General features: G+C 42.5%; 2 protein-coding genes across 2 annotated transcripts; both read left to right on the forward strand.

Moving 5' to 3' along the window:
• The first annotated feature begins 560 nt into the window (after positions 1-560).
• Positions 561-3,987, forward strand: LOC129599932 (leucine-rich repeat protein soc-2 homolog). The gene is made up of 3 exons (XM_055498301.1): positions 561-784; positions 1,111-2,769; positions 3,152-3,987. Exons 1-3 carry the CDS (start codon positions 686-688, stop codon positions 3,722-3,724), a joined length of 2,331 nt encoding a protein of 776 aa, XP_055354276.1. The 5' UTR covers positions 561-685; the 3' UTR covers positions 3,725-3,987.
• A 6,011-nt stretch (positions 3,988-9,998) lies between these two features.
• On the forward strand, positions 9,999-12,906 carry LOC129599958 (uncharacterized). The gene is made up of 4 exons (XM_055498326.1): positions 9,999-10,179; positions 10,318-10,647; positions 11,175-11,687; positions 11,942-12,906. The coding sequence occupies exons 1-4, from the start codon at positions 10,158-10,160 to the stop codon at positions 12,667-12,669; spliced, it is 1,593 nt and encodes a 530-aa protein (XP_055354301.1). The 5' UTR covers positions 9,999-10,157; the 3' UTR covers positions 12,670-12,906.
• The last annotated feature ends 747 nt before the right edge of the window (positions 12,907-13,653 follow it).

The raw sequence follows: 13,653 nt of genomic DNA on the forward strand, positions 1-13,653 counted from the left end.
TTCTGAATTTCACGTTCAAAAAATTGACTGAAAGGGAATACCGCCTGTTCCAGGATTAATACTATAGCGATAGAGTAGAGGCTCTGCAGAGTACCTGCACTGGATTATTTTTATTTTTAATTGGCTCATCTTTCGCGTGTCATCTGTGAAACGCCGGGACCATGACTTCTTGCCCGATGCATCGTACAGTAATTATGCGCCAAATAACTGAATTCTACAAATAATTACATAATTAAGATAATATATAATTAATAAACAGCTAAATGTCCGACGGTGCTTATTCTATAGATAGCGTCACTTTCAATGTACATGGTTTATACCTACATGTATATGCACCGTAGATATTTGACAGGAACCTGAAAACACATTCGCCCTACAGCAACCGTACCTAAAATTTTAAGCTAACTGTGCCTAAAGGCTAATGTACACTGTTATCTTAACGGAATTCATGCTAAGAACAGAAAATTTTGTGATGGAAATGTTTAACTGCTCATAATCACCGCCTAAAGCTTAAATGTAATTTTGCTGCTGCTCAAGCGACAACCATTTCACTCTGCAAAAGAACAATAATCTACAGTGTCAATCAGGCACTCGCTGTAAACGGTCTTCACAATATTGCTCAAATACTCGCGTTAGTAGCGCCAACAATCGCGTTATGATAATATCAGGTTAAAACTGCATCAAAATGATTCTTTTCAGTTTTCCATTGTTTATTGTCATTGGCCTTGGTTTGTTGGCCGATGTCGACGCGTCATGTTCTCGTTTACCGTCCGGAAACTGCTGGGTACGTAAATTATATGACACTGTACCATCTGACGCTAAACTGCCTTACAAAATGTTAGAAAATAAATAAATTTTAATTGGACAAGATTAAACATGCAATCTTGGAGAACAATTATGACTCATCTGTAACTATCGTTTTTCCAATTCGATCTTATAATTATGTAGTACATACGTATTGGCGGTATTACAAAGTAATCCTTGTGTGCAGTACGATACAAATTTTTTTTCATTCTTGTACAACGCTTTGTGAATTTTAAACCTAAAGTGGTAATGCCTTTAGCATACGTATTTACCGTAAGAAAATGTTGTTAATAAGTCACTCTGCAGGTGAACTGCATGATGGACATCTTCGATGTCATCTGCAGCAACGTCACCGCCAAAATGGTCCAGTCAGATCTGCGTGTCTTCGCCGACACGTCGCAAGAGCTGCGCGTGTATATCTGGGATTCACCGAATATCAACCGTCTCTCCAACGAAGTCTTCAAATCCGTCACCAATCAGATCACGCAGTTAGATTTCCAGGACCTAACATCATTGAGTACCTTCCCGGAACTTAAAGCCGTGCGCAACCTCAACCGCCTGAATATCTGGAACTCTCCGCTGATCGAAAGTATCGCGCTGGAACAGATCCCACCGTCACTGCAGCGCCTCTCCTTGAACAAGATGGGCGTCACGTTTCTGGAGGTGGACTTTTCGGAACTGAAAGCCCTGGCCAATGTCGTCACCCTCCGTCTACGGAATATGACACTGCACGGCTGGCAGTCCAACTTCTTCGACACCTTTCCCAATCTGGAGACACTAGAGATTTCTAACAGTACCTTCAGTTTCCAGCAACGCTCCCAGCAGTTTAATATTAAAAATTTAAAGGAGCTGGTTTTGCACACGAACACTTTCATGGGCAATGATACGGTGAAATCCGGTATTCTGCTGAACCTTCTCTCGTCCGTGTCTTTCCAACCCAGTTCCTCCTTGATCATCGAGAACGACAATGTCACCATTGACACGGATTTGGCGCTGACAATTCAGAAGAAAACCTCTTTGCAGAAGATCGTTCTACGCGGCAATCCTATTACAGCAGATGCAAAGGTCATTCAGCACTGGTACCAGAGTTTTCCGGATGTGCGCCTTATCGATCTGGGTGAGACGGCCATCCAGCCCGTAGAAGGATTACTCGGCGATATGCCCTTACTGCAAAGCGTCCTCATCGATCGTAATAACATTACGACGTTTGCCGGGCACCGTATCTTCCAAGGGTCACGTTCGAAGATGTTGGATTATGTCGACTTGTCGTACAACGGTCTGACGGATCTTCCGCTCGCGGGACCGCTCGTTGACATTGCCGACACCATCACCCGGTTGAATCTGCGCGGGAATAATATGCAGTTTTTCAATAATGACACCGTCAGCGATGAAGCACGCTCGGTGCTCAAGAAATTCATCAGCTTGAAATCGTTAGATCTATCGCGGAATGGGTTTAGTAAGTTCTATGGAAACCGGCTGACTTTGCCGGCACTGGAGACACTGGATCTCAGCTGCAACAATTTCACCAATGTCACCCGGTCGTTTTTTGACGGATTTCCCAAGAGCCTCACGACGCTGTACTTTGATTTCTGCGATCCGGACTGGCCGCCCCACTTCGAGGTGGGGGCGTTTGCTGAGTTGACCAACATTCGCACACTGAGTATACGCAATGGCAGTTTACGCAAGTGGATCTTCACGGTGTTGGCCAAAGCCGGTAATGCACTGACGGAATTACGAGAGCTCTATCTGGATGAAAATGATTTTGCCTTTATCCGCAACGACACCATACCGGAAATGAAAAACCTGAGAGTATTACGGTTGAGCCGAAATAAATTGCAGTCGATTCCTGTTAATGCCTTCAAGAACGTGGAAAAACTGGAAGAATTGTATCTGAGTGCCAATCGTATCACAACCATCAGCACAACGCAGTTTGGAGCCAGGACGACACAACTACAAAACCTTAAGGTAAAAACTCTTGAACGTTTTATGTAGGTATGTAAGAGCTTTTATATTAATTTTATGTTTTGTTTACCAAAGTGCGGTTTGGGTTTCTAAGGAATTTTTCCCTTATATTGCCGGAGAAGAACCTAAGCGCCGCTCTGGTTCGTCGCTGTGCCGGTTGTTGGAAGTTGTAATAATTGTTATTTTATTAAATAGTTATTACAAAAATTTTGCAAAACGTGGCAACAGTAATTTACATCGTTATGATCCGGCGTAGCTTATTTTTTATTAGCAATATAGCTGCCACGGCAAATTCATGCATATTCAGTTATTTTCCTAGGAAAACCATTTTTGCATTTCATTGGTTTTTTTAAGCACAAGGATGATCAATTGCTTGTGGTTACAGGTACTAGACTTGTCCCACAACGGTATCTACAGCATCGCTCCTGGAGCCTTCGACGGCCTGAAGTCTCTCACCAGTCTGATGATCGGCTGGAACCACGCTCCGCTCAGTCCTAACCTCTTCGGCACGGACTCTCCCAAGTTCCTCAAGTATCTGGGCGTTCAAAATTACGACCACGGGTGTCTCCCACCCGAATTCTTTGTCAACCTGGCAAATCTGAGCTGGCTCTTCCCGGATGACTATAACTTCTTGTCACTGAATCCCGACGGGAATAAACTGAAGGAGTACGATCCGTACCTGGTGAAAACCCTGCCAACTTGCGAAGGCGGTCAGGTCATACCGGATCACGAGTTCTATCCTGGACTAGGGAACTTTGTCAGTGTGACGATTCGGGATGCGGATGAGCCGACGATAGCCAACAGTCCGCCGTATCCCATTATGGTGGCCTTTGTACCGTTGAACTACTGTCCCGAGGACGATTATATCAAGAGTGTCGGGGGATTGGTTTGTGGAGATGCCGATGTTATGCAGAGTTTCGACGATAATGGCGCTTCTGGCCAGTCAAAGAAGTCATAGATATAAAAGATCTAAACAAATTGGGTAGAATTGCATTGCAACGATGTGATTACGAAATAAGAAAGCGCCTTCTTGGGTGTATTTACTTCAACGGGTGAACCAAATTAGGTATACTGTAGCCGTTCGCACTCCATAAATGCTCGAACATGCATAAAAAGTAAGTTTAAAGCAATTAAAACACAGTAAAAGTGTTATTCAAACTTTATATCAGTGAAGTGCCTTTTTCTGCGTACCGTTTATTACTCAATCATTCAGCTCTAAATAAGATTCGACCATATACAGTATTATCATTGCATCTGTTGCTTTTCATATACAATTTTTAATGGTAATAAATAATTTTAAATTACTCAAGTCGGATTATCCGATCGGATTCGGATTATCCGATCGGATTCGGAAAGCAAAATAAGACAAAAGTTCGGATGCGGATCGGATTTGGATTTTTTAAAAATTTCTCGGATCGGGTTCGGATTGTAAAATTGGATCCGATGCCCATCTCTACCATACAGATTACTTGATTAGTCGTTACGTTTTTAATAATATATTACGACGAGACATAATTGTGAAATATTCATAAGTTTTCTTTTTCCTTGATCCATTGAAGCGTTTTTTCGTCTTTATGTCGTGAAGAAAATTAATAAGAACAAAATTTGAACAAAAACTGGGTTGTGGAATGATGATGCAAGGTTTTAATTTGGCAAATATGCCGCTGCCTTGGCGGAAATTAATAATATGTCCCGAGCTTATGAACAGAAATTTAATTTCAATTTAATTTAACCGCTCCTGAAATTTTTTCACCGCTCCCGGAAATGTGTCTGTTTACTACCTGCATGACCTTCGGGATTGTTGGACTCTGTCTGTTCAACGATTTTGTTGAGTTACTATGCCCCGCGCCGTGTACTGTAAATTGCAAATGGGAACGTTAATGCGCAAGTTACGGGATAAGGAAGTGATTTCGTAATAAGGAAGTGATCTTCCAATTCTGTAACAGACAGCCAGCTTTTCACTTTTGTTGAATTAGAGGACCTCGCTGCGCTCCGGTCGATTACCGCCCCAGCAACTGGAATGTACTTCCCTATTACCTAATGTAACTATTACCTAATATTTCCGCTGGGTCGATATAGGGTTCTATCGACCCAACGACAAAAAAACATTTTTTGGTTATTTTAGAAAGTATTCTTCCGAATCGGTTCGACTGTACTCTGTAATTGTCGCCACATAGCTATTAATCTAAACCATCAGATCAGCTGACAGGTCAGCAATAAAAAGCGCCAAAAATAAAATCACGTGTCTGTACGCAAACCTAAGCAGAAAAGTTAAAATAATGAAATTTGCAAACCTAAGCAGAAAAGTTAAAATAATGAAATTTTGATGTTATAAAAATGTTGATCGTTTTAATTATTATAACAATTACGTTGTACCACAGGTGAAATAAAATATATAGCGCAAGCACGTAAGATGTTATGGGCTGTAATTTATAAGTAAGGTTAAAAACCTGTTGATAGATTATTACCAATGGTTGTAACAAAAAACACTACAGCGTGGTAGCGCCAAGTTGAAGCGCCCCCTCACTTCCCTGTACTTGTTAGTTCTGCTTAATTATTATGGATAAAACTATGGTTCACGGTTCACCTATTTGAAAAAAAATTTTTGCTGTCTTTTGTATAGATCTCATATTATTTATATTTTAATTTCATTTCCGGTGAGTTTTCGACTGACCAGCGTTTTCAGGATATTTTGGCTTGAAACTTTTTAACGGTCTTCGTACTTTTCAGTGTTTGTTTTTTTTCTCATGTACCTTTGTCGCCTATTTCAAGAAAAAAATAAGGTGGTTGGCTTTCCTTATCTTCCACAGGAAAGAGGAATGTTTTAAAATATGCTGTTTTCAAAAACCGACCGGGATTTTTTAGGTCGCCGTGGTAAATTCCCTGTACACTTGTAAGGCATTACTCGGCTTCTCCCGGCTTATTTTCGCACAGACACAACTGTTAGGTGTTCTAGTTTTGTGTCTGCTTAGGGGGTAGTCGCTATTAGCTACACTTGTCCAACAAAATCTGGAACCTAGTGTGTCATCCAGGAATCTTCCCTTTGGGAGACCCTGCAGAATGGGAAACCAATCCGAATTTTGAACAATTTTGTTTTGTTCGTTTGCACAAATATCAGCCTTTACGGTGATATAAAGTACGAAAGAGACCCAGACGATCTGGATTTTTTTCGTAATTTTTTTGTTGATCCTCCCCCTTTGCATTTTACGAAGTGGTCACTGGTCAAATTCCAGTGACCACTTCCGAAAAAAATCCGAAAATTCCAAAAAGAGTTTATCCACCAAAACAGAGTTTTTTTCTAGTTCTCCAAACATAGCGTTACTAGTTTTAGCAATAAGAGAGTTAAAAGTACCAAACTCTGAAATTTTAATAATTGGCAACCAACTGTCTTCAACTTGGCGCTACCACGCTGTACATCGTCCTTCTCCAAAACGGTCACTTTGGATTCTTTTTTCCATACTGGTGATGTACTCCATTTTGGAGCTTCTTTCCCTGGCCGTCGGTAGAGTGGAAATGTGGCCGGCGACCCTTTTCAGATGGATGGTGGATGGATCCTGCCTTTCTGCGGCTTGCAAGTTGAGCAGCCTGCTGTGCGCCTTTTCGACTGGAGTGCATAACATTGTGGATAATCGCTTTGCCGCTCGGCCCTACTCCGCGCCAAGCTGATGCTAAACCAATTCTACTGTCGCTGCTCCACAGAGACGGATTGATGGCAAGAGCCATAAGAAGAATAATGTGCCACAGTAATGCCATGATATGCAGAGCGAAAAGTGTAATCTTTTGTACAAACTGCTTAAAAGTTAAAACATAGCAGGCGTATTTTGACAAAATGGTTGTGTCCTGTTTGGGCCTGTGGTTTATATACTGTACTTGAGCCGTGGAACTACGGACAACAGTTAATGTGAAAATACTACTGTACATTGTACATATGGGTTAGTGGTTACAATGTCATATCCTTAGTGCAGCAGTGTTAACTCCAAAGTTCCTTGCTCATTTGATGCTCATTTTACGTCAAATCCTTGGGCAGGTAGAGATACAGCCAGCCGTCGCTGGGTGCGCCACTGGTGAATGACGATCAACCGATACGTATCTGCATGTCATAAGCGATCGAAGCCTTAACGTTTCTTGTCCTTAGGACCTTAGGTTAGCTGGCATGCCAGCATATATTTTGTTGTTACTATAAACGAGTCGACTTCCCATGCCGATGCTATCGTTTAGCTGGATTAGCAAAGATCATAAGTTGTATTACTCGTACGCTGTTGCCCCATATACGTAAAAGTCAGTAAACAGGATGTCATCCTCTTTTATCTGAAAATTAGTTTTCCGGTCAGCAGCGTTTCTCGTCGGCGCGGTATTATAATAAAATTATGTGCCATTACATCCGATTTTGGTACCCGACCCACTTCCGAACTAACGTAAGCCGTACAAATTAAAACAGTACTATACATTCCATCTCGAGGGCTTACTATGTGTTTTATACCTCTGCTTAGAATGCAACCAAGGGATTCTGTGTTCAAACTTCAAAAAATGCATGCATGTGCGGGACTGCGAATCAGTAACCCGATGCGTGAAATTTTACACATAACGCAAAAAACGGTTTGATGAATGAAGACAAAAAAAACTATTGGATCCGTTTACCCATGTAGCAAAAGTGTACAGATGTATTGGCTGTAGTGAGTACAGAATTTTGGTCAGCTGGTTTCACCATAAGTCTGGCGGTCCGACAGATATGTAAATTACTACCTTGAATCTTATGCAGAAATATACTTTGAGTTCTAAAAGAGTACATTAGAAATGAGTCTGTTTTCTTATAGCCGTCGTACGAGTATTTATTGCTAACAAGTACTATTTATTCATCGGTTTAACAAAGCATTTAAAAGACTGCATGCACATCTTGTCTCCATTTTAGTCCACGTCCCACGAGGTAGGTAGTAATTATCTGCATTTCAGATTCAGTTGTACGGCATGTTGTAAAAGCAAAACATTATAATATTATCTCCACTGCCGCTTTAAAAAGCAGCTACAATCTTGGCAGCTTTCTTCTTCAACTCCTTTATTTCGTAGCGGACAGCAAAATCTAAATAACGATCAGCATTGTCCTTGTGAAGCCCCACATCATCAAATCTCCGCAAAGGTAACGCAGATCCTCCAGCTCATACCTGTGGGCAACTACTCGTATCTCTTCGGTATTATTCTTTAATTCACCCGAGACGGTGCGGCCGTACAAAAACTCAAAAATTATTTTCAAAATATTCCCGTTGACGTCGGCAATCTTGCAGATGCCGGTGGATTTCTCCGACATGTGCGTGGTAAACATGGTGGCAAAAACTGCCGATTGGGCAGCGAGGATGGCGCGATGTACAGCAAATTCTACATTGTCCGAAGAAATTATCTTAAAGTCAGCAAAGTTTTCCGACTGGAGGATATTGCCAAGTTTGTCGGCCAAGCTTTGCGGTCTGCCTAACGCTGCCGGTGGTGTATGAACCAACAACTCGATGGATCATGGAACACCGGGTGTCACCGGTTAAAGCGTTCTCAGTGAATACTGGCGCAACACAAGGAACCGTCAAGATTCCTGGGTTACATTTGCACTCTTTACTGTTCGGTTGAAAAGTAACATCGCCTCGAGTTGACTGGATCGCCTCGCCTGAACCAGCACGAAGACTGTAATTGTTCAAACCTTAATTTATAACACTGCACTGACACAGCATTTTTTACTACTGTGTACAGTGTAATAAGTACACATGGTACTAAAACATGTTCCCGTTAGTTTTCAAAACATCGCTCACCGGTACTGTAAAATGCGAGTACGAGGCTACTACGAGCACATATTCGCAGCCTCGCACTTACGTAAAGGTGAAATCCATCATAGTACCGGTATACGTGTTACGCTGAATTCCACATCTTTCGGTGATAAAACCAGTCCGTGGTTCGATCAATGCTTGAATGCTTATATCTCTTCGTTCGGATGTACCATCCCACGTGTGCAGAATTCTTTGTATCGAAAACGTCCACAATCCAACAGGAAGGTCGGGATATTGTGGGGATGTATCATGCATCCATAGCAAGGTCCATTTTATATGTCAAAATGTGCTGGTCTACGCGAGGAATATACTTATAATCTCTCTTGGTCTCATGGTGCATGTGGAAATCGGAGGCAGCGGCTTCGAACTTCACTCGGACCATGGCAACCGGTGCAGTGGCAGGATACGCGTGCCAATGTTTTTCGGCCATAGTAGAACACCAGTAGGAAAAAAGCTTTCAAAGTTATCACCGAAATGATTTCAAATTCCCGAATTTTTTATCGTGCTGTATTTGTTCTGCCGCCGACATGGAAGCATTCCATTAATATCGCTCCACACCTGTGCTTGGGGCTAACAAAAATTCGACGGCGATAATAAGTACTTGTATCCTCTTCAAAACTGCACAGGAACGTAAAACACATTTGCGTTTTGCGAAAACACTAACCGGTAGTCCATGATGATATCTAACGTACGTGGCTGTGCATCAGCAAAATGTGCAACGGTATGCAACTCACCATGGTCAGTCACTTTTAAGAGAGCTTATTTTCATTATCATGTTCAATATCGCCCACAAAGGATGGCTCAAAACTGCAGCGAATCAACACACGCTTTAATCGATGAAGCAGCGGCCCTTGGCCTTCCATGGCTGATGGTCACCATCCTCGATCACTGCGATTGACGCCTTTTCAACGTGAAACCAAAATTACAGATAATATTACTAAAATTTACACACATTCAGTGCAATGTACCCGGTACTATGCATGAGTAGGTATGTAGTGACTATGTACTATTAGCACTCGTAGTAGCATGTACTCGTACTATGGCAATTATTGTAGTTAAACTGCAATGAACAGCCATTGTTCTACTTATCGCTGCAGTGTTACAGAGGAGTATGTAGAGATACCACGTATTAAATTTAATTTAAAGTCCCATCTATGGACTGATGTTTTATCAGAGAAAATTGCTATTTACAATGAACTTCAGTTTTGGACGAAGTTATTCAAGTTTTGATTTTCTTTTTGGGCGTTGTGCCGTTCTTTATAAACGCGGGCAAACGTAATTGCCCTCTGGCGGCGTTCAGCCTGCGATAGTCTGATAAAATATTATGTTATGCCCAGCTGACTCGTTGACGGTTGATCAGCAATGTTTTACAGTACGTAGTGCGTACGAGGTACTTTTACTGTACAGCAATATCAGTTTAACTGACACTGTATTATGTCTGTATATCACCGTTATTTTTCAATAATTCTACCTATTCTGGGTGATGCTTGTTTACTATTACTCTTAGAGCTGATTTTGCAGTTATGATTTAGCGTCAGACTTTCGTTTTACTTGTTAGTTGTCAGCTCTCACTGAGTCACTTGTAGAATGTCCAGCTCAACCACCAGCGGTAAGACACTGAATTTCGCATGGAGAAACAGACAACTGGCTCTTGCTTAGTGTTCACACTCGACGCTAATATGTAGCGAGATTTTTGAATGTGCTTGATCACGTTAGCAGATTAGCATTTAGTTTTTTTTCCTTGTAGGCCAGAAACAGAAGCGAGCCCGTTCGGAAACATCGTCTGAAACAGGATCCAACATAAGTTTTGCGGATAAGGTGGCTGCAATGGAACACCAGTTTGTGAACATGCTGAAAAGCGTTCAGAAGCAGATCTTGGAATCGGGGAAAAGTCAAGGCGTCCTTATCACCTGTTGCGCCATGTATATCTTCCAGAAGGATGTCAAGGACATTCAAAGCCTCTTGATGAATGACTACGAGATGGGGAAACTGGAGCAGGTGCGGATGGTGGTTACGGGAGAGGAGATTCTGCCTTTGCCTGCGTGGATGGAAAGTGGTGTGGCTCTGCAGGCATACTGTAAGTAACAAGTGCGCAGGAGAGCTGATTGCGGATAGTTACAAGCGTGATTTCCGGAATGACTAGTTGAGGATATTTTCGTATTCTGTATAATATTTAGTCTGCTTTTAAAATTTTGGAAATGCATTAAAGTCAGAGCTGTAGAATTGGGGATTTCGGGTTAGCGAACGATACCGGGTAAGGTTTAGCCTTTAGGAAGGACTGTACGGAAGGAAGGATTGTGCTTACTATGGGAAAACGTATCTACTCTAGTGATGCATTTTCTGAATCCTTGGTATGTGTTGTAATGAATTCACCTCCAGTATTGGCGTGCTTTCCTGACTTACTGTCTTTGAGTCTGTAACAATTTTGTGCTGCTAGTGTAAAGCGTCCTAAAAATTTTGACCTGAATTGTATAAGTTTAGAGTTTTATTTCTGGAATGATGGAGTTAATACCGACAAAAAAACTGAACCAATCCTCGCCATGAATTGAAATAGTTGAACCTTAAAACGCTGTAACTGCTCTGATTTTATGTGTTTTTTTTCAGTTGAGCGGAAAGTGGGTACTAACCGTTGCCATTCATCGGGTGATGCTCGTAAGCGTGGCTTCGAAGTGCCGTGGCGCGCCAGCGTGCAGCTGCAGAGCATCCCACCGGGTTGTTTCGTCGAGTCTGTCCAGTTGTCCTTCATCAATCCGGCCTCTGACGGCAGTCCCACCGTCAAGATGGACCTCTCGGCCGAAGGTGCCAGTAATCTGTACCTGATTAACGACAAACTGATGAACATCCGCGGTCAGACATACTCCGAGTGCTGTCGCGAACTGGGTATCTTTCGCCAGGGATTCTGCTACGTCACGCTGCGCGTGCCGCTGCGACTGCTCATCCGCCAACAACTGAAGCAATTGCGGATGGATTTGCCGCATCCTGCAGTGGCCGACTGCGAGGATTATTATTCCGCAGGGAATGGATGCGACAGTGTGACTTTGAAGTTTGGACGTTCCACTGTGAAAGTGGATCGTCCGTTCTTGATGAATATTTCTGCGGAAACCCGCGCCATCTTCGGTACGAATAAGACTGCAGAAAGCCAAACTTTCAAGATTTCATATCAAAATGACCCCAGAATTCCACAAGTCTTTACATTTTCATAACAATCTGAAATGGATAAAAGACATTTTTAAAAAAAATAAACAACAGCAAATTCCGGTAAAAATAATTTTAAGGAATTCAACGGAAATTTGTCGAAAGGTAATTGACTACATCTAGTCATGAAAGTTAAGAAGTGTGCTTAAAGTGTTGATTTTCGACTGTACATGTAGGAACGAAGACGTCTGGGCAAGTGGGCGTGTATGAGATGGGTGTCAGTAAAGAAGCGACTATCGCTCTGTTGGACGCAGTGAAGACGGCCACCGACCATTTGGATACCGACCGAACCACACTTTCCGTTTTGTATGAACTGGTGGCGTTGTCCGTCGACTGGAATATCCCGTTAGTGAAACTGTGGACGCAGTTAGCCTTGCTGGAGCGTCTGTGTGCGCCGGGCGTGAACCTGCAGCAGATCCCGATTGACAATTTGATCAAGGTGGTCCGTCAGGATTACGACGTGAATAGAGTGCAGACCGGAGCGAAAATGACGTTACTGGGCTTCATGTTTGCGCTGCGGGATATGTGTCTGGCAGACGTTCTGTCAACACCACTGAACGAGCTACTAGTTCGAGAATTTGATTGTATTTCTTCGCATCCAACGCTTGTGGATGCGTTTCAACCGGCAGAGTCAATGGCGAATCCGGCGACTAATACAAACGTTAAGCGGCAGTGCAAGACGCTAACCGTTCGTCAGGACGATAACTCCCTTCGCGTGCGAGTTCTGCAAACAACGAACATTGGACGAATCAAGGCCTTTGTTCAGAGTCACCTTGGAATTCCCATTTACCAGCAACGCATGGTGTTTGATGGCAGACAAATGGATGACTACAGACTGGTTGGGGATTTTGACTTTGAGGATGGAGATATGATAGAGATATTCACTGAGCAGTATGGTTGTTAGGGAAAACATTGATGAACACGTTCTCTGTCTTACTTTAACCTAATACGAGTAGCTTTGACCAAAATTAGTGCGAGCACGGCTGTTGGTTTTTCAGTTTGAGAGATTAAATAGTCGGTATGTTTGGTTTTAGTCTTTAGAGGTAGTTAGTTGGTTGTATTGCGCGTGCTTATCTTTGAAAGAGCTGTCCAAATAATCCGTTTGCAATATTTTAAGAGAACATGGTGATTCATTGGCTGTAGTGGATTTCAGAGTGCTTGAAGTAAAATTATCTGAGTCTGCAGCCGCGGGAAGTGAAGTGTAAACCGAGCTTGTGTACGTATTTAATGCAGGTTCTTACTGGAGAATATTAGCTTTTATCAAATCAAAAAAGCAAAAGTCCATAAATTCTATACGAAGACATCAGATAATGGGTTCGGGTGGTTTGGCGTAGATCATACTGTGTCCTTTGTACTTCCTTTCGTTGGACCCATTTGGTATTCGAACCGAAAGAAAGCACTCCCAATCTGATACATAACGCACCGACGGCACCGTCATGCAGACTTACGAAGTGAGCGAATTTGGGCAATGTAGACATGATCCAAAACCGCGCAGGTCATTCAGGTAACAGAATTTTTTACGTTGGTTTAGTTTTTTTCGAGCAGACAAACCCTGCGGCACTCACAAGTCCGGTCACTTTATATGTAGTGTAAACAACAACAAAATATGAAACACTGCAATAATGTGCAGAGGTTTACAACAGATTATTTGATTGGAGTATCGATAAGTAGAGTTTTAACAGAACCACAGCAATAAACTCCATCACCACTTTTCAGTATTTTAACAAACAAGCCCTTGAGCCTCACTGCCAGGGTCGTCCTTTCCAATGCATCTGCACGCCATGGATCCACACGCTCCTTCACACGGAGGGCGTATCGCGTGCTGGTTTCCTTGAAGGGAAGCAGGTCGCACATGTACGATGGAATGGGATAGGTTTCCCGGTTTCGT

The sequence above is a fragment of the Paramacrobiotus metropolitanus genome, unplaced genomic scaffold, assembly GCF_019649055.1.
Source record: "Paramacrobiotus metropolitanus isolate TYO unplaced genomic scaffold, Prichtersi_v1.0 Parri_scaffold0000158, whole genome shotgun sequence".
Taxonomy (NCBI): Eukaryota; Metazoa; Tardigrada; class Eutardigrada; order Parachela; family Macrobiotidae; genus Paramacrobiotus; species Paramacrobiotus metropolitanus.